The following is a 24,732-nucleotide window of genomic DNA, read 5'->3' on the forward strand; positions in this document are numbered from 1 at the left end:
AAGCGGTTTCATTAATACCATTTTGTCCTTTGATATATGTTGATTAAGATCTATCTCCTGCGCTCTGTAGAATGACATTGCACAGTGGTATGCTCGCTGAAGTGTTGAGTGACTGGGGTCTTCTGGAGCTTCTGCTTGGGGAACTTCGTAGGAGAGCTAAGATCCTCAGGAAGGCTGGAATTGTCTCCCCCTCTAAAATAAGTATAAATCAACATTATCACGATTTTTCAGCTACTAATAAACAGAGAGTGAATGTTTGCAAACAACTTATCATTCAATCGAACGTAGGATGATGAGTACTTTTGGTTTGAAGTTTTTCAAATAAAATCCTTTCGGCAAATGTTTTTGGAAAACTTCTTCTGATGTTCTTGTGCTCTTTAGATCCCCAGAAAGTGCCATCTGTGGAAGGACGTGAAAGATTGCTCACTACCTGTATGCTTCAAGTTGTGTCTGCGCTTACTTTGCGTTCAATTAAAAATACAGGTACATGCACTTTATTTCATCTCCATTGTCCTTATCCTGCCACCTCTCTTTAGCTTCAGAAGAAGAAGGAACCACTGTTGTATCCTTAAGTCCTGCATCTTTGTTCCAGTTTCAGTTCGAGACCTTGGTATGGTTCCCTACATAAAGATCTTCTTGGATGAGGATCAGTATCGAGCTCCCACTCTGAGCATTTTGGAGCAGCTAGCTGAGATAAACCCAGAGGAGTTCATGAGTACAGCCATAGGAGCCATCTGCTCCTCAACGCAGCAGGAACTCAGGTTGAAGTGGGACCTATTGCAGGTACAAAGTCACAGACAGCGGCATACAGACATCCAGAAACACAAGTGATCTCAGCTGAACTCAGAATGAAGTCTCCACCCTACATCAAACCATAACCAATTGTAATGCACTAAAAACATAATAAGCTAGTGAATTTATTTTCTTAGCATGTGGGACCCTGATTACATTACAGACAAATGCAGATTGATTTGCTAAAACAGGTTTAGCTGTTAACTCCAGGCCAATTTGATTAGGCCAGCAGCTTTGTGCTGTGGCACTATGAAGATTACCACCTCTATCGGATCAGTGAATGGGACAGAGATCTGATTAAGCTTAACTAAGTTACACACCTACTGTATGTGTCCGTTTTTATAGATGGCAGCAAGATGAGCACTTACTTGCAGATATTGTGTGTATTCAATGTGGGTGAGTGCTTGAGAGGGCTTGTTTGTGCAATGTGCATGAATGCAGAAGCAGGTGTGTTTGTCTGAGTGTGTGTGTGTGTGTGTGTGTGTGCGTGCGTGTGTGTGTTTGTGTGTGTGTCTGTGTCTGTGTTCTTTGTGCTAACATAGTTAAGGCAAGTGGCAATCAGATTGGGTACGACCTGGGTTGGCAAGTGTTGAGAGCCATTGTGATTACTCCAGTTTCAGTTAATCACATTTCCCTCTGCGTTCTGCCTCACACATTACCCACCTGATGGATTAGCTCTTTAAATTGAATAAACCTAATGTTATTTTGCTCACCTCCAAAAACTAGTTACCAAAAATGATTTATGATATATCTGTGTGTTTCATCTATTTTTCATGACATTGTTTTAATTGACTAGAGAGGTGCTTTTAAAAGCTGGAAGCAAAGCAAAGTATCAACATATCAAAAATCGTAATACTGTACATTCACTTTAAACTATAGAAAAAAACAATCTTAATTGTCGCATGTATGGTTAGGTTTAAGCATATTTGGTGATTACACATCACTGTTGATCTGACTGCACTCTTATGTATTTCAGTCTGTGCTGAAGGTCCTGGAAAGCCCCAACAGCTGGGACGCCTTCAGGAGAGCAGGAGGCTTCACCGGACTGCTGTCTCTGGTGATGGACATGGAGGGAGCTCTGGCTGACCCTCCACAAGGAGAAGTGTGGAAGTCCTTGGGGCATCAAAAGCTGCTGGACCTCCTCCTCCTCGCTGTTCACATCATCGCCTTGGCCGTGCATCTTCACACAGTGAATGCACACCATTTTGAGACTGGCGGCTTTTATGAGAGGCTGGCAGATGCTCTGCTCCAGCTCGGTTGCTTCAACATTGAAAAACCCAGGAAAGAGACGTGGGATGCAGAGCAGGGCTCCTGTCCTGAGACAGCACGGGATGGCCAGCCTCTTGGGAAGAGTTTCCACCAGTTCATTGATTTAGCGGAGGCTGCTGAAGCCCCCTCCTCTCAATCCACCACACTGCAGCACAATCTGCCTGTTACTCTTCGGACATGTATAAAGCTGCTTTCGTTTCTTGACCAGTTTGCCGCAGGGGCCTACTCTTCTCAGGAGTTAAACTTGGGGCTACATCCTGAGAGTGGGTCTGCTTTAGATACAGAGAAACTAGATGGACCAGCAGGATATGAAGGTGTGTGTTCAGGGTCCCCCCCTACCGTCGTAGGGTCAGGCCCACAGTCAGTGGTGGACACACAGAGAGGATCCAGGAGCACAGCAACAAGTATTTCTTCAGTCTGCACAGAGTCTCCCTGCAGGTGGATATGTGTAACCATTTAGAGGGGATGGAATGTACATTTGACATTTAATACATTTTCTCGACTCTCAAATCTATTTTTTGGTTATGAGTTGGGTCTATAAGGAAAGTCTAAGTTATTTCCTAAATATCAACCTATACTTTTTCTTTCTTTTTTGTTTTTGCTTGTCCAACAGTAGGTTCACGCGTGATCATGTTATTCTGCATCCAGGAGCAATCAGAGTTATGATGACTCTGCTTCCTGCAGTGTTTTCTCCCCAGGACCCACAGGTACATTTCTAGACTGAACATGTTACAGTGTTTATGTTATGTAATATTGCCAACACATTGAGACATTTTTCTTTACCTCTTTCCCAGCTCTCTATAGAGATCCAGTTTTCATTAGCTCATCATGTCCAGGCCATGGTCAAACCTGAGCGGAACCGGCAGATAATGTGCGAGGGAGGGCTGGTGTCCACACTCCTGGCCCACTGTCAGAGCATGTTGCTGATTCCAAACCACCCGTTATATCTACCTATTACACGTATCTTGGAAAAGCTCTCCTCCCAGTCCATCACACATTCAGACTTCAGGTCGGACATAAACTGTCTCTGATTTTCAAGTCCATGCATTTTCTTTATTGCAATGCATTTTCTTTATTGCAATGCAATCCCTTCTCAATATTTACTCAGGCAAGATCTGACGTGCTCTTTATTCCTCCTCAGAAAGTTCCTGTGTTTAGGAGACCCTCTTATGTGCTTGGCAGACAAAACAGCAACGAATTCACAGCCAGCTCCTGCATCGAATGGTAAAAGAATTGTTTTGTGACAGTTACTACAGTTATGTTTTTTGTAACATTTTATTGAATTCAAATTAATTGTGGTCTTTCAAACAGAGACAGACGCTGCAGCAGGATCCACAGTAAGAACTCTGAAGCGAGCCTTCAGCTTGTTGAAGTCTGAAGCTCAAAGTGAATCTCCAGTTGGTTCTGCCATCCCCGTCCATCAGATCATTAGTCTGGTATCCATGACATCACCGCGCACCTTCAGACCACACAGGGTATCCTCCTCACCTGCCTTTGTGGAGTTCGACATGAGTGAGAGTGGATATGGGTGAGTCTTGTTTTACTGGGCCCTTGTTTTTCCCTGCAATTAGCACCAATAAGTAATGCTTATCAAGAGTAATGCTTAGTATATATAAGAATGTCAATAATTCACTAATTTGCTGGTATGTGATTGTATGCTTTGCAGCTGTCTCTTCCTGCCCTCTCTGGCCACAGTCAAAGGAGTGACTGCTGATTCAATTTCAACAGGTGGAATTGGAGGAGGTAAGTGATTATTCTAAATGAGTGATACTTTCATATTTGTAAATAAATCTGAATAAAATATCGCATCATCTCCCTTTCATGTTTTAGACTGCAGGGGTTTTCCGCCCACAGCTGGTCTCTCATTTTCCTGCTGGTTCCAGATCAACAGGTTCAGTTCAGCCTGTGATTCACACCCAATCCGTCTGCTGTCAGTGGTTCGCCACATGTCCCGGACCGAACAACACTACATCTGCCTGTCAATCTCTTTCTCAGCCTATGACGGCTGTTTGGTCATTTCCACAGAGGAGGATACATTTACATACCTGGGTTAGTATTGGCCTATTGGGACTATAGCATAACATTTATTGATTATCAAGAAATTAAAAGATCAGCTACTTTTGTTTTTCTTTTGTTCTATTATATAGAGCAAATATACTTATTTATCTATTTCTTATAATACAATGGTTAAATGCGTAGATTATACGGCCAAATTATGTTTGATTTACTTCCTTCATGTCTGTTATGTTAGATATGATGGAGCCAGACTTTTGCACTCCCACTTCTCTGCCTGCATCACTGAGGCTGCGTTGCTCTAGCATGCTGGTCCCAGGTCAGTGGCACCATCTGGCTGTGGTCATGGCCAAAGATGTGAAGAAGAGCTGTATGACCACAGCCTACTTCAACGGCAAGGCGTTGGGGACAGGAAAGGTATGAGGAGCCAATGTAATGTGGTAGTTACATATTCATGAATCATAGCAACTATCATGATCAGAAAAAGTAATGCCTGTGCATTCTCTGTCAGATGAAGTATATTCAGCCTTTCCCGGGTCAATATGTCTCAATGGATCCGACAGCTGTGATTGACGTGTACGGACTGATAGGAACACCAGCTCTCTGGAAGGAACATGCTGCTCTTGTGTGGCGAGTGGGCCCTTCTTACCTTTTTGAAGAGGTTTTGAGTCCCGAGGCAGTGGCTGTCATATTCACGCAAGGAACTGCCTATTTAGGCAACTTCCTTGCTCTGCGCAACACAGGTGGGTTAGGAGATCTTGTACAGAGTATTTCTCTTAATTTCAATAAGTCATCCTGGATAAGGGCATTTGAGGTTTAGAGAATCTGTAAGATCTGGTTTTGTTAAAAGATAACCATTTTCTTTAGATTCTTTATGGATAATCTTTGTATTATTTACTGTGGCTTCCCCCATGCTGTGTCCTGCAGGAAATGATGTTGTCATGGTGCTCCTTGCATGCTCACACTAGTCACTCTGCAGAACAGACAATGAGCTTCAGTATGGAAGCACAGTACACAAACTGAGACCGTCAAATATAATGACGTGAAACTTTATTTTATTTTATTTATTTACATTGATCATCTTTAGCCTCATTGTTGTATCTTGTGTAAGTTCTACTTTACTGTTAAGTGTTGTGTTTTCTTACCTCTCTATTTGTTTCCAGGTGATCATCCAGAGTGTCTCCCTCTCAGGCTGGTTCCTGAGGAAAGGATTTCATTTGGTATCAACCCAGCAATTTCGTCATTAACGACTGTTGTACAGATAAGAGAGGATTACAATGAGGTGGACTGCAGACTGATCGCTAAAGAGGTAAGTTGATACTTAAAACCGAGGTGCATGTTTTTTTCACATACAGTAATCAATCAATGTATCAAATTACAGATGGGTATAACTTCTCGTGATAACTCCACGCCTGTGTTCCTTGCACGAAACATCTGCCAGCACCTGAGTGGTACAGCTCGCACCATAGGTGCAGCACTGGTTGGACATTTTGGTAATAATAATAACAAAAAAAACTTATTTCAGCATGAGTTGATTCTTAGAGGCACATTTTCTGAGCTCCTGGCTTCTTCTTTCTAGGTGTACGTACATTCACTCCCAGGAGTGCATCTAATGGTTTCCTGTACGTTGGGGGGCCTTCAGTTGTTCTTACTCTTGTTGCAATGGCTCCAGATGACAGCTCTTTGTATGCAGCTGTTAAAGTTCTTCTTTCTGTGCTGGAAACCAACTCTGCCATGAAAGAGGAAATGAAACGCATCAACGGATACAAGGTCGGTTGATTCATGCTTTAAGTCACTGGAGTGCTTTCACATGTCAACACCTTTTCAAACTCTGCTCTTTACCTGTAATTATTTCTCATTGTAGCTGTTAGCATTCCTGCTGAAGATGAAGAGAAGTCTAGTCAGCAACAGAACCCTTCAGTTGGTTCTGTATCTTTCAAATTCAGTGGAGCTGAGCTCTGAATGTGGTTGCCTACAAAACACACCTGCTTTCCAAGCACTGCTGTGTGACCTGGAGGTAAGCAACATTTTACAACCAGAAACGTTCAGTGGACTTAGGAACTGGATATTCTTGTCATGCCAGTATTTATTTGGAAAGATTTGAATTGCTTTTGGAAGCTAATAGTTAGCTTTGTTTATCTATCATTGCTCCATGTTTTCAGGTTTGGCAGAACACATCTGAGGATTTGGACCTTTCAGTTCTGAAACACTTTACTGAGATCCTGAAATCCTCAAGGTAAATTCCAAAGTAATCAGAGTGTGAACAATTCACAGAGAATTTTGTGTAGCTTAATCCAATTTATTTTTAACTCACATGGCTAAAAAAGTTGCATAACACAATAAAAAGGCCCTTGTTCGGGATTGACGACACACTTTATCGACTGTTGTGTCAAAATCTGCAGCGTTCTGCCATCAATATCACAGAAATGTGCAACACAAATAGTCAAGGGAATGTTCAACAGAATCAGTCACAGAGGCTGAGGAGAGGAGCATGACTGAACATGTGCATGGATTCTGGAATTAGATTATATGTCTGTGGGAACAGACTGTGATTGATATTAATGCTCTCTCTGTTTTTCTGTCTGTATACTCAACAGTGACAGCAGGAGCGCTGCAGTCATGCATTCTATAGGCCTGCTACCTAAGCTGCTCTTTGAGCTTTCTGATTCCAAGGTGAACTTTCAGAAGGTTAAGGTCATTTCCAGTGTTATTTCATCCCTCCTAAAAGTTCACTTCACCCCCCTGGACATGAGCAGGTACAGTCTGGGAATATATCCCGTGTGTATGTGCCCAAGAGCTCCTGTTGTACTATTTTTGAAATTGTCCTTTTGTTTGTCAGACTTGGACTCTTCCTGGTGTACACACTCCCTCCTCTTAGTGACATGACTGAAGACAATGAGCTATTTGACAGTGATCTTTCCCTGGAAACACCAGGTACACACATGGTAGACCACACACAACCCCGACTTACACAATGCCTCACATGACTCATGAATGACATGTCCTGTCTGTGCTGTAGCTCAGAGCACTGGTCCGGCCAGCCTCATCTGGATCCGCAACCAGCTGTTAGTGGCGCTTTGTGAAATCCTCGACTCAGACAGCCTTCTAACCAAAGAGTGAGTATCTTCTGTCACAGTTTAGTTTCTAAACTGCAACAAAAACACATTATCCCCAGTATTTGATGTGCCATCATAGCATGCAAGAAGCAGTAACTGAATTAGTCTGTTATGTTTTATTCCACAATAGTCAGCAGAAACAAGCTTTTGATTCCCTGGGCAGTGATTGGTTCCTGCTCTTCCTTCAGCCCCACCTTCACCCTTCTACCTTGAAACTGGCTCTCGTCCTGCTCACACACTTTCTGTCCAATCCGGACCAGCGGAGCAGCTTCAGGGAAAACGTGCTTCCAGGAGCCCTCATTGAAGGCATGAAGGAACCCATTACTGTCATGGGTAAAGTCAGATAAGTTCTCATAATGAAGCAGGACATTTATTAGATATCCTTTTGCTTTTTTTTACTTTCAGTGAAACCACTGTCATGCTATTAAGGTTATTTTTTTATTTTTTGATACATAACCCTGGCTGGTAACTTGATTAAATGAGTTAGAACAAATTCTAAAGATTTAAGAACTATTTATCTTTAGTGAGTTAGATTGTAAATGAATAGGATTTTGTATAAATAAATATCCGCCTTAAGTATATTAATTAAAATCATAGTTTAATAATTGGTATTAGTTCGACTGAACACCTTAAATTCAAAGTCTTCTAAGATTTTAGAAATTGTGTGTGTCCTACATTCATCTAAAATCCCTAAGTTTTTTTTTGCTATGACTCCAGACAACCTTCGAGCCCATTCATGGTCATACGAGTGCCCCAGCACCTCGGGTAGAGGGTTTTATCTTCTGCAGGGGCTGCTGATCAGACACCCTCACCTCCCTCAGGTGTATGAAGCTCTGGCTGCTTTACTTTTAGAGAAGAAAATCTGTCACACTGTTGATGGAAAGGTGAGAGTTTTTTGGGGGAATTTATCAAAATAATCTTCAGTGTCATCTCAATCATAATATTTTTATATCACATGTCATCCATAGGTGCATTTGGACGATACCCTACAGTCAATGATTGTCAGTGAAGAAAACGCTCCTGCTCAGCAGTTCTGTGTTGAAGCTGCTACAATTCTCCTGGAGTTAGTCAAAGTTGTCATTACTCAGGTAAGAATGTAATAATCTTGATCTCCTCAGTATTTTTTTACTACAAATTGATAATGTGTAACACATTTTCCTCTCCGTCCTGTTATTCCAATGAAGAACACGCCAGGCACTGGTGCATCATGGGAGTTGCAGCTTCCAGCAAGTGTCATGCAGTTTCTTTGTCTTCTCCATAACCTTCGGCCAAGAGACCCACTGTGGGTATCTCCAGAGTTCCTCCATGCACTCGCTGGAATTGTTTACCCTCTGGACAGCTCAGAGGTTTGTATGTCCTCTGTTCATGAAGCCCTTTATAGTTTCAATCTCTCCAGTCGTACTCACTGGTGTTGTCTTGTATTTCAGAGTGTTGCTGAAGACTCCTCAACGAGTGACGATCAGGACACATCCAAGAGTTGTCAATCCAGGAAGCCAGTGTGCGACTTCATCCGAATACTGCTCATGGACAGTCTCCTAAATGTTTCTGCCAACACCAGCACATATCCTCCTCTTCTGCTGCTTGAGGTGAATCCATATGCACATTGACTCAAGTAATCATTCATGATGTATAGCTCATAGATATCCCTCACTTATATCTGCATTTGTACCAATAAAGACTCCAGGTATTATTGCCAATGTGCATTCCCATTGAAAAAAAAAAAGGCTCTTAGATATACTGCAAAACTCTCATTCTCCAGAAGGTGCCACTCTTTGCTCAGTTACAGAATAAGGCAGAGCCAAGGTTCTGTTGATGAACTCATTCAGCCGATAGTATGGAGAGAACAGCGATAGGCAAAGTGATCCATGTTTCTGTAACAGCGTTTTCAGTTAGCCACTCACACACAACAACCAGCACCTACACTAGAGATGACATTCAAAACTATGTTTCCCTCACAATCAGGTGTAATAGAGGAAAACATCATCACATATGAACATTTGTTTTTTAGCTCCATTATGTTTCTAACCAGTGATATATATAAATGTTCCAGTTTTGCCCTGACGGTGCATCGCTGGAACAAAGGCAGACTTTCCAGACGGAGTGGCTGGAGTTGATGATGGACATCATTCACATGCTCAGCCAAGACGATGAAAACAACACTCATCTCAACTCACAAGGTCTGATTGTGATGCATGTTTCCTCAAACCCAGAAACTGACCAGTTGTCCATGCATTAAAGTCTCATGTGAATGTTTGGCGTTTTTATATCTTACAGACTTGAGTCAGAGCCCTGAAGGACAGATGGGCACGTTGATGGAGAATGTGGTGCACTTCACTAAGACGCTGCTGCACAAACTTTACAGTGGAACATTCCTGGGAGATTCTGACACTTTGCTCAACTTCCTCACAGACCAGATTGTGGTGGTGAGACACAGACATAGAAACACCTCATATAGATATTTAATTTATGTATAACAACTTAATATGGAAAAATTGAATTCATCAAAAAGTATCACATTGGAAATTCATAAAATGTTAACAACTCTAAAAGTTATCTATACATTTTTTTAATTGGACTTTGTTAACCTATCGGCGCTCCAGATTATCTGTAAAATGTAAAGGCTGCCCACAGGTCACAACCATGATTAGTCTCATCTCTGTTGTAACTCACAACAGACATTCTGCCTTATATTTCCAGGCTCTGGAGAAAGGCCAAACTCAGAAAGAGAAGACGGTATCTGCCCTCTACTCGTGTACCAATGAAGTCCTGCTTTATTTCTTGTCTCAACCGCGTCATTCCCAAGAAGAAAAGCAAGCGGTCATCAGGACATTACAGACCTTCATGGAAGGCTGGGATGTTGTCATGGCAACTTACAATGCAAACGTGAACTTTATCACATGCCTTCTTCATTGTCTATTACTTATACGATCTGGCAGGTAATATCGAAAGCACACAGACAAACATGCAGATGAAACCAGCATTCACTTTTAATTCACACAGTCACCCTTATGTTTTAGCTACCCTGATGGATTTGGATGTTCTGTGCAAAAAGTTAAAAAGAGGAGGTCATCATTTCACCTGTTTCCTACCAAAGCCAGACATTCTGCAGGCCTCGGCCACCAAGCAGACACTACCACAGGTATGATGACCAAAAATTAGTTTGCAAGGGTTTGTTTAACCTCACTGTGTTATCCTGCCATTTCTGCAGATTTTCTATGAAGATTTTCTGGGTCACAAGCTCTGAACAAATGTGCGTGTTTGTGTGTGTGTGTGTGTGTGTGTGTGTACAGATGGCAGAGAACTAGTGTCCTTAGCGGAGGCCTGCTGGTCAAAGGTCATGGCGGAGAGACAACGCACGCTTGAAGAGACGTATAAGATAGAGATCTCAGCGACGCACAGGATGGAGAAAGGGTCTGTCAGCATGACTGATATCAGCCCTCTCTGGGAGGAGACGGCAAACAAAGCCTGGATGCTACACATAGGTTTGCGCTTACCATACTAATAACTGCAGATGGAGACGATGTCTGAATGATGGGCCCCCCATGATCTTGAAATTTCAATTTTGTTCATCCCTGTAGAATCTCAGAAGAAGAAGTTGGACAGCAGCACTCAGAATCCGTTTGATTTGATCAGCAGTGCAGTTCGTTCAGCTCTGGGCAGACCAAGCAAAGCGTCGGTTACAGTCGAGGTAAACACAACACTACACAACACAAACCAGTGTTTGGTTCTTTTACACAGGACGATGTGTTGACTGTGGGGTCACCTTTTCTCAGGCTCTTCTCTATCCCAGAACGCTGAGCCAAAACGCTCAATCCCAAAGTCACTGCTGTGTTTGTGCTATGGGCCGTCCAGCCCTGTGGGGGTGTTTGATTATTTCTTTAAATGGATTTGGATTATTACAGCTGATTGCCCCTGAGTGGGCATAGTAATTGATATCTGTTAGGCCTATCCATGGGAACACTCACTTCAACACACTGTTTGCGGCTGAAGGTTAAAGACGCGTTTATTGTTGTTTTTCCCCCCGAAACACGTGGCCCACATCATTAGTTCCCCCACAACGCTTAAGACGTCGAGCCATCTGGAGCAGGAAGCGGGGACATATTACTCAGGCACACAGGCATGAAATTACCGCGTCTGTGTGTCTGTCTCAACTCCACAAAGTGCCTGTGTGCGTGTGTTCTTGTTTGTGCACATCTCTTGCCCACAGAAATCGGGTTGGCAATTATATTTGTACCAATCTGATGAAAACATTATTCATTTGATGTTATTCTTTATCATATCAGTCTTTGACAGGCTATCAAAATGGGTGATGAATTGTTTCTCCATCTGAGAGGTGGAGAAGAAGAGGGAGGGATGTTTACCTTCTCCCTCTCTGCAGTGTGTTGCACCACTTTGCTCTGAGTAGGTTGCAGCATGTAGCGAGCGTTCAAAAAATGATACTCAGATCCTCAGTAATGGTCAGCCAGTCCGCTCTTTCAGCCATTCATCCTCATGAACAACCAAGTGAGTCATTCATTAATTTCTGGATCATCAACTTATGACCTTTATTTGGAAAGTCATGAGCTTATGTGGAGTCTTTTCAGTCACTGAATCCATAGCAGTGAGCAGACTTTCCGGGTCTCAGATATCTACTTCTACTGAACAAAACGGAATTTTAAAGCCGAGAGTAGGTAATGAATGAGAATATAGAGACTGATAGGCAGCCTGCATCCTAAGTCAAGCTTCAGTACAATCCTAGAGATTTATTTCATCAGCGACTGCAGTTTCCATAATCATATCTGTGTCCTCATATTAGAAAGATAATTAACAGCACTAATGATCACGTTAAGTTCATTACACATTCACTGCCAGCCCAGAATGAAGTTGACATTATGTTGCCTTATCATCAAAGGTGGCGTATTGTTGGGAAGTCATTAAAATGGAAATGAGTGTGATGTTCTGATGTTAATTGCAGTGGGAAGAGATGAGTTATGTATTTAATGCAACGTTTAAAAAGCCAATGAGGTTCCTATCTGCTAAATAGGGTAATTAATGCTATATATTACTTATGTTTGTCCAAATGAAGGAATGAAATTAGGAGATGATGACGCCGACTTGCTGTTTATCTGTCAAAACACGGCTCTAGCTTGCAAACTTCATTATTACTCTCTTTTCTGTCTGTAATATTTCAATAATCTGCCCTCAAATTACTCCTTATTTTATTTCTCTTCACAGCTTTTCATTCCAATAGGCAGTCACTCATTTAGAGAAATAGTTTTAATCTCTCGAGGGCTTGTCAAAGTTTGACGTCAACTTTTATGCACAGAATCCTTTTCTGAAATGATGGGGAATTTTTGAGTCTCTCGTCTCAGCGACAAAGATGTTTCCTTTTTATTTTACTTGAAATCATCTATTGCATTTTTTGGGTTTTTACTGCGAAAGGCAGAATTAAAACATCTGTAAATAAGACTCGGTATAAAGAGTTACTGCATGTTCATTCAGTCAATTAAATGGTTTTCCTGGGTCAGCTGTAAGGATGGACACATGTTGTTTCACTAGTCTCTCAGCGAGCACTGCTGTGATGATGGGCTTAATGAAGCAGTTAACAGTCAGAATATGATCCCAGTGTGTCTGCTGAACATGAGCATCCTGCAGTGTCAACACGGCTCTGTTTGTGCTTTTTCTATTTTTTTCTTCGCCTTTCTCTTTTAATCGACACGCGCACACTCGCCCGCACACAACGTAGACGCACACACACACACTTACCTTGCCCTTGACTCGAGCGTGGCTCAGTGATATTAATGTTTATTTTAATCAGATCACACCAACAAATTATTACATTTCCAGACAGGGTTATTGTAACACTGTAGCCACTAGCTTATTTTGCCCAGTGAATGCAATTTAGAACAGATGTAATTTTATGAATGCATTGTAATTGCATGAGGAAACAACAATACCATTATGAATATACAATCTCTGTGAACATAATGTGTTGTGTGTGTACAATATAGGCTAGAGTAAGAGTGATTGTGCAACTGGCTCTTTTCATTTGCACCCATCAGGTTTCTGTGCTTTCTCTTGTAGGAGTTTCTGACCTGCATGGAGTCACATCGACAAAGAGGCCACAGCGTGTTTCAGAATATTAAGACGAACCACTTACAGGTTTGACTGAAACCTTAAAGTGAATATTCTGAAACAAATATAATTAAAAAGTCAAAATTAGGTCTGTAATAATTTCCCTTTCCCTCTCATCTAATCCTTCCATTCCGGGCCTGCTTGCTGCGATCCAGTTACAAGCCAGCGAGTGGGAGCGAGCAAGCTCTAAGTGGCTGCGTGTGGAAGCCGAGTTGCTGAGGGAGAGAGCTTTATTTGGACCTGGCCCAGGGGTGCTGCTGACGCGAAACTGGGTGCAAAATGCTGCCGAAGGACCAAATCGCACCAAATCCCGCATCCGCAGAAAGAGTTTGAGGCGATCCAGACGGGTACAGCCTTTAATTTCAGTGCAGGGTCATATGTTATGTTATATAATGCACAGTCTAACCTTTGACAGTGCCATATGTTGTTACAACAGGTGCAAGGAACGCTATGTCTGGGCTTAAGGACTGGCACATGTGAGGAGAACAAAAATAAAACCGATGGTGACACAGGTTAAGAAAATGTTGATCTTTTTTTAATTTACTCTAGCCAGAATGTGGGTGTTGAATGTAAACTCAGTGAAAAAATGTGTTTGATTTGTAACAGAGCCTAAGATTCTGTTTGAAGTTGGCGCTGAGGCTAAAGAGGATGCAGAGGAGGGAGGACAGGACTGTTTGACCTTCTTCCCTGTTCTAAATGAGACGCCTGCTGTCACTGAGAGTTCACCTGACCCTTCAACCCTGGAACCCTGCTCGCATAGACAAGAATGCCCCGACATACGCATAATCCTGCAGGTCTTGCACCCTGGAGAGGAGGTACTGTAGCACAAGAAGTGTTTGTTTGTGTGCTGTGCTAAAAACAACATGCCTCAACACAAGCGCAACTCCCTTCCATCCTACTAATATTCACAATCATAATTATCTGATGTAGACTGAGGGATTCCAGTAGCCCAGTGCTGCTATCAGAATTTCATCTTTCCTCATTAGTGCAACGTTTTAATGTCGGGGCCCAGCTCGGCTCTTCTCATTCTTCCAGTGAGTAAGAAAGCAGAGAACATGTTGACAGGGACTCTCATCGCTCCGGCAACCAGCCGCGGCTTTTAATGTTTCTGACAGAAGTATTAATAAAAACAGTAGGAGGTGATGCAAGCTGTCTTACATCTGCTTAGTAAGTGTGTGATGTGGGCTTGTGTGTCTTGTTGTCTTGCAGTGGTTCATTGTGTGAGTCCTGCTGAGCTTCCTGTCAAATGAACACAGTCATTAGCTCTGAAAAATGCACGCGCACGCACAAACACACAACACACACACACACACACACACACACATATAAAGTTACACACACTGGGAGACCCACTCATAATTAGCTTGCCAGCGCCAATAGTGTGATTATGACAGTAATGTGTATGGGGAGAAATCAATGGTCTGACATCAGGCTCTCAGTCAATAAAAGTCCTCCTTTTCTCTCCTTCTTACCATCATCAGCTAAATCACCTGCAGACTGATAAAGCATTTCTGTCCCGAGCACAGTAGAGAGATAAGGAAACAAGTTTATTGTTATGTATTTAATCTTTGATAACAATAAATTCCACTATTTTTTTTTTCTGAAATCTGGTCATTGTTTGGGACTCTAGGCCTGATGCCAGTTCCTCGCTAATGGAGACATTTGCTAAATCGGACCATGATATATCCCAACGAGAGATTTCAGACCATGTGTCTGAGCCTCACGCACCTTGTCTCTTTTTTTAAAATGCTTCCGCGTGACAAGCGATATGATCCATCATGGCGTGTCTCTATGTGTGCATTCAGACAAGAGGTTCTGATCACTTAGCAGGTTTCCTATTGTGTGTGTGGCAGTGATTAATTCTCCTAATAATGGTCAGGCAAGAGCTGCCTCCTCCCTCAAGTGTGTGACTCTGTGTCTGGGGGTAGGGAGTCTGATTTGATTAGTATAAATTGTGAGGGGCCTGCGGGTATTTGGGGGCCCCATATGGTTTTTGGGCGCTAAGTCCCAGAGGGCCTGCAGAGGGGCCAACACAGGGAGACAGCCAGGTGCACACACTCACTGTGAAATGAGGGGAGACAATAGAATTAGCTACACATTATCACGATGCGTTTAGCATTAGCTGCAACCAGCGCTGAAAGCAGCTTGTGGGTCCACTTTGGCGCTGGATGGAACACAGTCACACTGGGAAAAAAAAAAGAAGCAGCCGGGTCTTCTCCTCCCCATCAATCAGCTCTGATAATGAAGTGTTCAACTGTGTCTTTTTAATAATGATTAAAATATGTGATTAAAATGATCAATCAAGTAAAGCCTGAAGTGCCTGCGTTGCTGCCATGTCATGTCCCGGGAGAGAAATGTGCTGATATGTATTATGCCTCTCACATGGGGCTTAAGGTATCTTCCTCTGTTTATATCTCTAACTGTAGGTAAAGGCTAAGATGTATGTAGTGATGGTGAGTGGCCTCAGAGTGACAGAGGGGGTGCTGCTGTTTGGCAAAGAAAGCCTGTTCCTGTGCGAGGGATTCACTCTCAGTCCCGCCGGAGATGTTTGTTGCAGGAATCACCATCCCAGCAGGTACACCTGTGTGTTTCCATACAGTTGAATGAAGTTACAGATGTAGGTACTCGGTTGGGTCACCGTATCACCTCTTGCCCCTTTCTTTCTCTGTCAGTGTGAAGGATTCCTTCCTGTCCACCATGCTGAGTAAAGAGCTGCCATCGGCCAGCTGTCGACTCTGGCTCTATGAGGACATCAGGGAGGCTCGCTTCATGCGTTTCCTTTTGGAGGTTAGAGAACAAATGCTCTTAAACAGGCCTTGAATCAACATGCATATAATATCCAAATTGTGAATGTACAGAATTTCATTTTAATGCATTCACGTTAGATCAAAATGTTTGTCTCTGAGCACAAATTCAGGCAATATCCAATATATATAAGGCATTAGGCAACAAGTTAAGGTTTTAAGGGTGATTTGATAGATTTAAATATTTATTACACCAAAATGTTATTGTCTCTGAGTAACAATACTGTTCCTTTTAGGACAATGCTATCGAGGTCTTTATGAAAAACGGACACTCAGCCTTCCTTGTATTCCTGAATAAAGACCATGTCGCTGCATATAAAAGGTACCACATTATATTAGACTGGACCTGTCAGTGTTTTCATATTCAGCATTCTGACACTTATTCTACTTCTACTCTCTCCAGGTTGTGCATGGTGGTGTCGTCATTGAAAGGCAGAGGGGTCACTGAGATCATTGCTAACGCCAGGTCAGAACAATCATTCAATCAGAACAACAATAAGTCATGTTTTTTATTTCATGAAAAATACTGAAAAATAGTTACGTGACAAATAGCTTAATATTATTTACATTTTAAATGTTCTAAAGTGTTTTCTAATTCCTGAAATCTGTGCCATTTGTTCAGATTAAGATTATTGCAACAGTTCTTTGTGTCCTTTAATTGTCTCTTGCTCCACCGCTCTGATTCTCCACACATCCTGATTGACTGCAGCTACTGAGTTTGGCACTATCAGTCCTGCATACGTCCTTATCCTTTTCTCCTCAATCATATCACTTGTATCAGCTGGTTGGCTTGATACAAGTAAGCGAGTAAGCCTTTTCCTCTGGTCTTTAACTCTTCTTAAGCATGGCCTGCACAGCATGTTCTCAGATACTAGGTGCACTTCTTCCTCTGGTGCAGTTTTTCTCTGTAGCGTCTCCTCACCATCCTCCTGAACATACGATAGAGGATTTTGTTTCATGTTCAATTTGGTGAGGTGTTTTAGGACCTGCAGAAAGTCTGGTAGGTTAATGAAGAGGTTGTCAAACAGGCCTAACTCTTGGAGACTCTCTAGAGCCGCCATAGTGGGAGGTACGCTGTCCAGCTTGTTCATCCCCAGATTGAGACACGTCAGACTGGTGAGAGAACCCAGAGTTGAGGGTAAACCTGCCGAGGTTAGGAGGTTGTTAGAGAGGTTGAGGTGAGTCAGCGCCACCAGGTTGCCAATTGACTCTGGCACAGACTCCAGTTTGTTGCTGTGCAGATCAAGCCATCTGAGTGATGAGAAGTTCCCAAAGTTGTCTGGGAGTTTCCTTATCAGGTTGCGGCTGAGGTCCAACTCATCTACGTTGGTCAGCTTGAGGAGACACTTTGGGAAGATGGTTATACCCATGTTGCTGAGGGTCAGTCTGCGTCGTCCATCTAGTGTCATCCGTATCGCCTTTCTGGCCGCCCTGAGGGTGACCTTAGTCCCTTTAGCTTCCTTTCCTTTGGGCATGATACTGTAACACACAATTACCGAACAACTCAGTTTAAAATATCAGCTCGATTTCACTTGTGATAGTTGCTCCCAAGAGGCTGATTTACTATTATTTATATAATCTACACCACTACACAGTCTGTCATAAATAAATGTGTTGTGTGTATGTTTACGTGTGTGCATGTGTGCATGTGTGTGTGTTAGGCTGATGTGATTTATTTAGAGACAAGGGGCTTATGTATGGCCCCGGGCAGTAGGGAAAGCATATTCTCAAAGGAATGAGAGCCTGAGCGGTGTGTGTGTGTGCGTGCGTGTGTCACAGTGTTATGTCTGCACTAGTGCGTGCTCACCCAGTGTTGCCCATGGGGGTATTTAAGAGCACGACTCTCTAATTAAGGCTAATGCAGGGGAACAATAGGAGAGAGGCAACACTGGATAATATAGCAAAAACAAATGTGTGTTGATTCTCCCTCACTATTCAACTGATTGAGCTGTTTGGCTCCTTTCGGCCGAGGTGTGAGTGTACAGGCCATCACAGACATGTACTCGCTATACTACATTATATGTGCATGTTCAGAAAAAGTCAAATCGGGACTTTGATAAATGATAGTTGGGAAGTGTGATGAGGGCCTCGCTCTTCTCCCCTCCCTGTCTAAAAGAGCAAGGTGTGTGTCTGTTTGTGTCTGTGTTACACCCCAAGGCCCTCTCTCGCCTCATTCATCATCCTCAGGATGAGAGAGGTTATCCACCGGTGCTTGTTCCCATTATAACCTCCTATAGAAAGCTATTGCATGAAATTATTGCCTGCAATTAGATAACACATATACTGGGCCAAATGCAATGATTGATTTAGTGTAGTTTTACAAATTATTTGGTCAGGAGTTGTGGACAAGGGGAGGAGTTATTGGTCATAAAATTACATTAAAAGTAGCACCTCACTTTTCAGTTTGGTATTTTGTGTTCTTGTTTAAAAATCACATCTACATTTTCAACATAAATTAAAATATGCACTCACCAGATTTTGTCCTCGATTTTCTAATTTGAAATTAATCAAGTATAATTTAAGTATAAACTGGCCGTTCAGCTCAAAGCCTCTCGCCCCTGTAGAAAAAACCCAGGGTGTGGATCTTAGCCAAAATAATGAGAAGTTGCAGCCAGAGCAATCAGTTTGTATCATGTTCATGGTTGAATAGAGTGAGAATGGTCAAGCTGACATACATACACAATTAATTTCCGTTACAGTGTCTGTCCACACTTCCCCTGCCTCTCTTACACCAAACACAGAAAGTCAAGGTTCCTCTTGTTTAAAAGCGTTACTTAGCAACTGGGGTGCTCTGCGCCAGGACTTTATTGACATGTAACTGGCCCATGGAGGGAAAAGAGATTCCAGGAGCAGTTGAATGCTCTGCCAATTCAAATTAAACAAGTTTAGAAAGGTGTTCCATGAGCAAAATGCATAATAAAATGTTTATGTAACATTGTCATTTAGATTGGATGTTTTGTTTAGCTGAACACAGTCTGCTAGATTAATTTTAAACAAGCTATGTAGAATGAGGAGTTTTGTGCTCAGTAGTTTGTTTAAAGAGCAACTTTCAAGCCTGTTTCCCTATTTGAGTGGTTGCCTATTTAAATATAACCTAACAATAGTCTTTGAACAAACCGCTCAAGAAGAAACTCTCGCTTGTTTTAGCTGTGAAGCAGAAGTCTGTGTTTTTAGCTGGTCACAGAAACTAGAGGCAAAGCTATTTTCCTGTTGTCTTATATGCTAAACCTCATACAGTGTCATTTAAAAACTCACCGTACAAGCAGAATATAAGCTCACCCGTCTGATGGAGGCTCATCACACAAGTTACTCAAAGCATATTTCCTCGCAGCCTACAGATGGCACCATGTGCTGCGTCCTCCACGGCTCTGCTCACTATTTATGCCACATACTGGAGCTCACCTCAACCCTTAACTGCTCCTACAGCTGTGTACACTATCTCTGAATCCCAAATCACTCACCTCCAAACGCTGCATGTTCTAAACACTGCTGTGTGTATTTCCAACAGTGGTTGCCAGGCAACAGAGCAGGAAGCAGAAACTTTGGGTCGCTCATTGATCAGCCACTGTTGCTAATTCAAGGTATTTGTTTTTCTTGTGTTTTAGAAAGGCTCCTGTGTTTGAGAAGGCAGCCCTTGTCAAATGGCAGGTAATGTTATAAGCAGTTCTCTTCATGCCGTATGTTTGTGTTTACAGATTCACTGCTTACTCTTTCTTTGAATTAAGTAATGAATGATCTTTGAATAGATATAACCTTAAAAGTAACCCAGCTTTTATACTATTCTTGTCTTTGCTTTAGAAAGGGGAAATAAGTAACTTTGAGTACTTGATGCATCTGAACACCATTGCTGGGAGGACGTACAATGACCTGATGCAGTATCCAGTGTTTCCCTGGGTCCTAGCTGACTACCACTCGGAGGTAGAATCTCAGGAGATAACTTTTGTCATAGTTCACCCACCTGGATATTAAAAGTGTAAAGGGTTTGGCTACTAAAAGCCCTTGTAAACTGTATATATTATAAATCTCTATATCTATATCTATACATATATATATGATCTGATTCTCTTTTATCCTCAACAGACACTTGATCTGTCAAGTCCTGCAACTTTCCGTGATCTGTCTAAACCAATGGGAGCTCAGACAGAGAAACGAAAACAAATGTTTATCCAAAGATACGAAGAACTGGAGAACAGTGAGGGTAAGGGTATTGGTTCAGCTTGTTTCTTTTCATTCTTCTCACCTTTCCGATTCATTTCATATTTAATTCAATACACTGAATGTCCTTTTTGAAATGGTTCAATCCGTAGGAGATTTGTCAGCACGTTGCCACTATTGTACCCACTACTCCTCAGCCATCATCGTGGCCTCCTTCCTTGTCAGGATAGAGCCGTTTTCACACACCTTCAAATCCCTGCAGGTGAGTTTGTGAGAATTTATTTTTATTATATATTATGTCCTTAAAAATGATGAGCTGGCATTACATAAAATGCTATGGCTCACTGCATCAAGTGGGTGTGATTGAGAATGTTTGGAAAAAAAACTGAACTGCAAACGTGCTTCAGATAGTCATTGACATTCATCACTGTCTATTTTTTATTTTCAAACATGATCTTGCTAAAAATGGGACTCTAATTCGAGCCATTTCACATCCTGTTTCAGTGCTGCCTTCAGTATTAAAGTAAATTAAAGGGATATTTTAATATAAGTGCAAATAATTAAAGAACGTATCAAAAAGAAAGCCATGTAAATTACCACCGATGTTAACCAATTTACAATGCAGCATCCAATTGATTAGGATGAAAAGGCATGTGTTTGATAGTCAGAATAAAGCAATAAAGATGTTAGTCTGGTGAATTACAGCGTCTTTTTGTCTTCTGAAGCGTGTAACGGGTGTGTGGTAATATCCATAACTAGATTTACATCTCTAACCAAGTTTACCAGTATATATGCTATTTTCATCCATTGAGGTAATTGTTTTATTCTAAATTACATTCTCTCTCATGAGATTTCCATCATAGATTATGGAATTTTACAGAAAGATGAAAAGCTTCCTTCAAACAGTAACAAATATTTCCTGCTTACACGGTACAATGAAGAATATAAAATATGGTTCACTGCACTGAATCAGACTACTTTATTAATATCCCTATTGTGAATTTTGATTCAACACAATGCCGGGGGTGTGAAAGTGTTGTCCCTTGTCGCCCCACAGGGAGGATTTGACATCGCAGAGCGGATGTTTTACAGTGTGAAGAAGGAGTGGGAGTCTGCCTCCAAAGACAACATGGGGGACGTCAGAGAGCTGATCCCAGAGTTCTTCTACCTGTCTGACTTCCTGCTGAACTCCAACAACATGCAGCTGGGTCAGACTCATATACCATCCTCTGCCCAACTGAATGAAAGAATACAAGTTTGAATATCCTGTTAAAGTATTTTCTTTGTATAAACGATTTTAATTGTTGTGTGCTCAAACACACAGCATTATGTAAGTCTGTTTCTTGTACTGTATGTACAAGAAACAGACTTGTACATACAGTACAAGTATGTACTTGTACATACCAGGGACTTTTCTGGGTGTGAAAACATTACCTGAAACCTTGTTTATACCATTGTGCCTCATATACAAATACTTTTATGTACAATATATTTTAGATTTACCACAGATTAAAAAAATATATCTCCACCCCAGTATTGTGTGAGGTAATGCATGTGTGTCCTCATGCAAATGACAGAGAAACAGAGCAGGGGAATACTTATCTAAACATGACTTCATAGTGCGTAGGAGGGCAAAGAAAGAACTCCTTCATGAAGTGTCTTTACACTCCTTGAAAGGATGTCTCACAGTGATATGATGTGACCCATAATCCTGTATCTACTGTCCATATCTTCATAGGCTGTATGGAGGATGGTACTGCTCTGGGGGATGTGGAGCTGCCTCCATGGGCGAAAGGTGACTCCCAGGAGTTCATTAGAAACCATCGCGAGGTCAGTGATCCCCCGAGCTTGCTGCGCGTACACGGAAATGCACAGTTTTAGTATCTAAATCAAGTATCCTCTGACACACTTAGTTGCGGTCATTCTGTTTGTCTCCCTTTTTTCTACTGCTGTGTAGGAGACAGAACTTATTCACAGCTGCAAATGTCTTATTCGATGCATTCACTAAAGGCCATCTTGTCTAATTGAGTTTGGTTCTTTTAGTACTGACTGTTTTCCCAATATAAAGAGCACTTGTTGACTTGTCAAGGAAACGCACGAAAAGGCAAATGAGTTCAGATGAGAGACATCGAAGGACAACAAGTCTATTCAACACTATTCAGGGAAGGCACAAGACGCTCTCTTCTCCATAGGGCCATTTATTTCTTCCTGCTGTTAATGGGCTGAATATTCTCGTCTTTTCTCAGCTCCCTCTTCACTTTCTCTGGGTTAGGGTGTAACTGCTGTTTTTTTTCTCTGTTGGACTTATTTTTTCATCGTTTGACCCTCCATTTTTTTTTCTATTCCAGGGGCAACTCTGATGGTTATCACTCTGTAATCTACTGAACTACTCATATTGCCAAGCATTCTGATAAAATTAGTGACTTCGGAAGATTGTTTTTTCCTCCATAGACAAATTAATGTAAGGACAATATTTCCTTGTTTGATACCTTTTTTCAGTTTTCGTTTATTCCAGGATGGGTTTATTAAGATTGGGTGCGAGGATGTGGTTGGTCATAATGCCCACTTTTCCTTATTAACTGTTCAAAACCAATCTCTGGGTAATTATACTGAAATCATTCTTTATTTCTCACATGAAGATATGTTCATAACCCAGCTGTGCAGCTTCCTGCACTTTTAAATTGACTTTCAGAAGAAAACATACAGAATGAATAATACTAATTTGATTGGCTGTGCATTCTCCTAGAAGTTTTTTTGTTTCTAAACCCTCATATTAACAATTTGACTGATGGTCTTGTCCAACCGTAATAACAATGAGCACTGCACAATGCATGTTGTTTTGTATTGCTACTTGAATAGGTTGTCTTAGTTTGTGCAAAAATCTCCTACACCTTTTTTGCCCTAGGCCTTGGAGAGCGACTATGTGAGTTCCCACCTCCACCAGTGGATCGACCTCATTTTTGGGTTCCGGCAACAAGGTCCAGCTGCAGTAGAAAGTGTCAACATGTTTCATCCGTACTTCTACATCCAGAGAGGCCGGCAGAATCCTACGGACCCCCTCATTAGGAGCACGATCTTAGGATACGTTAGCAACTTTGGCCAGGTTCCCAAACAGGTAAAAATAAAGGGCTGGGGAAACAGAAAAAGTACATGATTACCAGCATGTAGGTGCATCATTTTGTGTTTAGAATATAATCTTTTAGTAAATCATATGCGTCTTTCCACAGCTTTTTTCAAAACCACATCCACCCCGCTGTGGCTCTAAGAAAGAGGGATTATCAACACACCATCCAACCCCATTTTTCTTCAAACTTGACAAACTGAAGACCACTGCACAGCCATTCAGAGGTACATTACATTACATGTCATGTAATGTAATGTAAGTCGCTTTTATCCAAAGCGACTTACATTTTTAGAACACTCAGCATTTATGAGGGGCCATTTAGGGGTTCAGTATCTTACCAAGGACACTTAGGCATACAGATGGGATAGAGTGGGATTCGAACCGGCAACCTTCTTGTTGCAGAGCACCCGCTCTATCCCCTAGGCCACTCTCTCCCCTAGTTACAGCTAGAAAATGACAAACCTTAGATGAAAGATTGATAAAACTCCCATGTCTGTGTACTAGATATGAAGCTACAGCCTGTGGTCAATAAATTCATAGAAAGACTGGGGCAGAGGGGGCACACAGCTTTACCAAAGGTTAAAATATCCGGCTACCATCGCCTCTATGGCTTTTATTTAAGGCCAGGCTATAGCTCTTTCTACATCCCTAGTCTTTATTCAATGCTCAGCGAAGCTCACTTGCTGCAGGCTGTAGCTTCGTATTTAGCATACTCTAGGCCAAGGTAGAAAATTAATACATCATAATCTAGCTTCATAATCAACAGAAATTTCCAAACTACTGAATCAACAAAGCCATTTTCTGCTGAGTAAACTAAACTCAATCAGTTAGAGTCAGCTGCATTTGGCACTACTGTGTATTGTTCCCCCTTTCTTTTTATTTTACAACGTTTGATGTCAATTATTATATACAAGATGTGCCCAGGTCTCAAGGGAATGGTTGAAACAGAGCGAGAATGTCCATAGATTAATTTACAGTGTGGAAGGGTAGAAGGAGCTATCTGTTAGAGCTACAATATGGAGATGACTCTTCCGCTGAGCCCTACTTAATAATCTGAATATCCCTACAGGCCCACTGAGGGAGAGGAGATGAATCTGCGAATGCTCAGGGAGAGATTCCTGCATATTACATTTCATATTAAATCTAAGAGTGTCTGATCTGATCAATAAGCAGATAGAGATGAATAGGAGGAGGAACGCTGAGCCTAATGCAGGCACAAGATCTGCCTAGGGATTTTAAAAGCAGAAATGGTGAAAGGATGTAATGATTTCTGCCTGCCCCTGCATGTACAGGTCAATTATAGGGACAATTACAGCCTCTCTTGCTGCCTCAAACACACACAAAC

General features: G+C 41.9%; 2 protein-coding genes across 4 annotated transcripts in view; one reads left to right on the forward strand and one right to left on the reverse strand.

Moving 5' to 3' along the window:
- wdfy4 (WDFY family member 4) overlaps positions 1 to 24,732 on the forward strand; it is a 35,650-nt gene that overhangs the window by 7,403 nt on the left and 3,515 nt on the right. The window contains exons 11-57 of one of the 3 annotated variants that reach the window (XM_062400439.1): positions 71 to 201; positions 382 to 483; positions 593 to 783; positions 1,769 to 2,499; positions 2,675 to 2,768; positions 2,856 to 3,070; positions 3,203 to 3,285; positions 3,373 to 3,589; positions 3,728 to 3,804; positions 3,892 to 4,110; positions 4,313 to 4,491; positions 4,586 to 4,817; positions 5,238 to 5,383; positions 5,456 to 5,567; positions 5,654 to 5,844; positions 5,939 to 6,091; positions 6,237 to 6,310; positions 6,672 to 6,830; positions 6,914 to 7,008; positions 7,094 to 7,190; positions 7,321 to 7,523; positions 7,908 to 8,074; positions 8,159 to 8,278; positions 8,375 to 8,536; positions 8,618 to 8,776; positions 9,241 to 9,367; positions 9,465 to 9,613; positions 9,888 to 10,126; positions 10,208 to 10,329; positions 10,481 to 10,672; positions 10,769 to 10,878; positions 13,254 to 13,331; positions 13,460 to 13,651; positions 13,741 to 13,816; positions 13,911 to 14,119; positions 15,731 to 15,879; positions 15,977 to 16,091; positions 16,345 to 16,430; positions 16,512 to 16,574; positions 19,714 to 19,756; positions 19,907 to 20,026; positions 20,189 to 20,306; positions 20,416 to 20,525; positions 21,321 to 21,471; positions 22,002 to 22,093; positions 23,169 to 23,378; positions 23,491 to 23,611. In XM_062400439.1, the coding sequence (XP_062256423.1) occupies positions 71 to 201; positions 382 to 483; positions 593 to 783; positions 1,769 to 2,499; positions 2,675 to 2,768; positions 2,856 to 3,070; positions 3,203 to 3,285; positions 3,373 to 3,589; positions 3,728 to 3,804; positions 3,892 to 4,110; positions 4,313 to 4,491; positions 4,586 to 4,817; positions 5,238 to 5,383; positions 5,456 to 5,567; positions 5,654 to 5,844; positions 5,939 to 6,091; positions 6,237 to 6,310; positions 6,672 to 6,830; positions 6,914 to 7,008; positions 7,094 to 7,190; positions 7,321 to 7,523; positions 7,908 to 8,074; positions 8,159 to 8,278; positions 8,375 to 8,536; positions 8,618 to 8,776; positions 9,241 to 9,367; positions 9,465 to 9,613; positions 9,888 to 10,126; positions 10,208 to 10,329; positions 10,481 to 10,672; positions 10,769 to 10,878; positions 13,254 to 13,331; positions 13,460 to 13,651; positions 13,741 to 13,816; positions 13,911 to 14,119; positions 15,731 to 15,879; positions 15,977 to 16,091; positions 16,345 to 16,430; positions 16,512 to 16,574; positions 19,714 to 19,756; positions 19,907 to 20,026; positions 20,189 to 20,306; positions 20,416 to 20,525; positions 21,321 to 21,471; positions 22,002 to 22,093; positions 23,169 to 23,378; positions 23,491 to 23,611 (7,181 nt within the window). The other 2 variants (XM_062400441.1, XM_062400442.1) reach the window with 2 other exon arrangements.
- On the reverse strand, positions 16,588 to 19,581 carry lrrc18a (leucine rich repeat containing 18a). Its single transcript, XM_062400444.1, has 2 exons — positions 19,364 to 19,581; positions 16,588 to 17,587 (listed from the first exon to the last, which is right to left on the reverse strand). Exon 2 carries the CDS (start codon positions 17,581 to 17,583, stop codon positions 16,738 to 16,740), a length of 846 nt encoding a protein of 281 aa, XP_062256428.1. The 5' UTR covers positions 17,584 to 17,587; positions 19,364 to 19,581; the 3' UTR covers positions 16,588 to 16,737.

This window comes from Platichthys flesus, chromosome 12 (assembly GCF_949316205.1).
Source record: "Platichthys flesus chromosome 12, fPlaFle2.1, whole genome shotgun sequence".
Taxonomy (NCBI): domain Eukaryota; kingdom Metazoa; phylum Chordata; class Actinopteri; order Pleuronectiformes; family Pleuronectidae; genus Platichthys; species Platichthys flesus.

Bases quoted from the DNA above. Each gene is read 5' to 3' on its own strand.
- lrrc18a (XM_062400444.1), bottom strand. From the start codon at position 17,583: ATGCCCAAAGGAAAGGAAGCTAAAGGGACTAAGGTCACCCTCAGGGCG.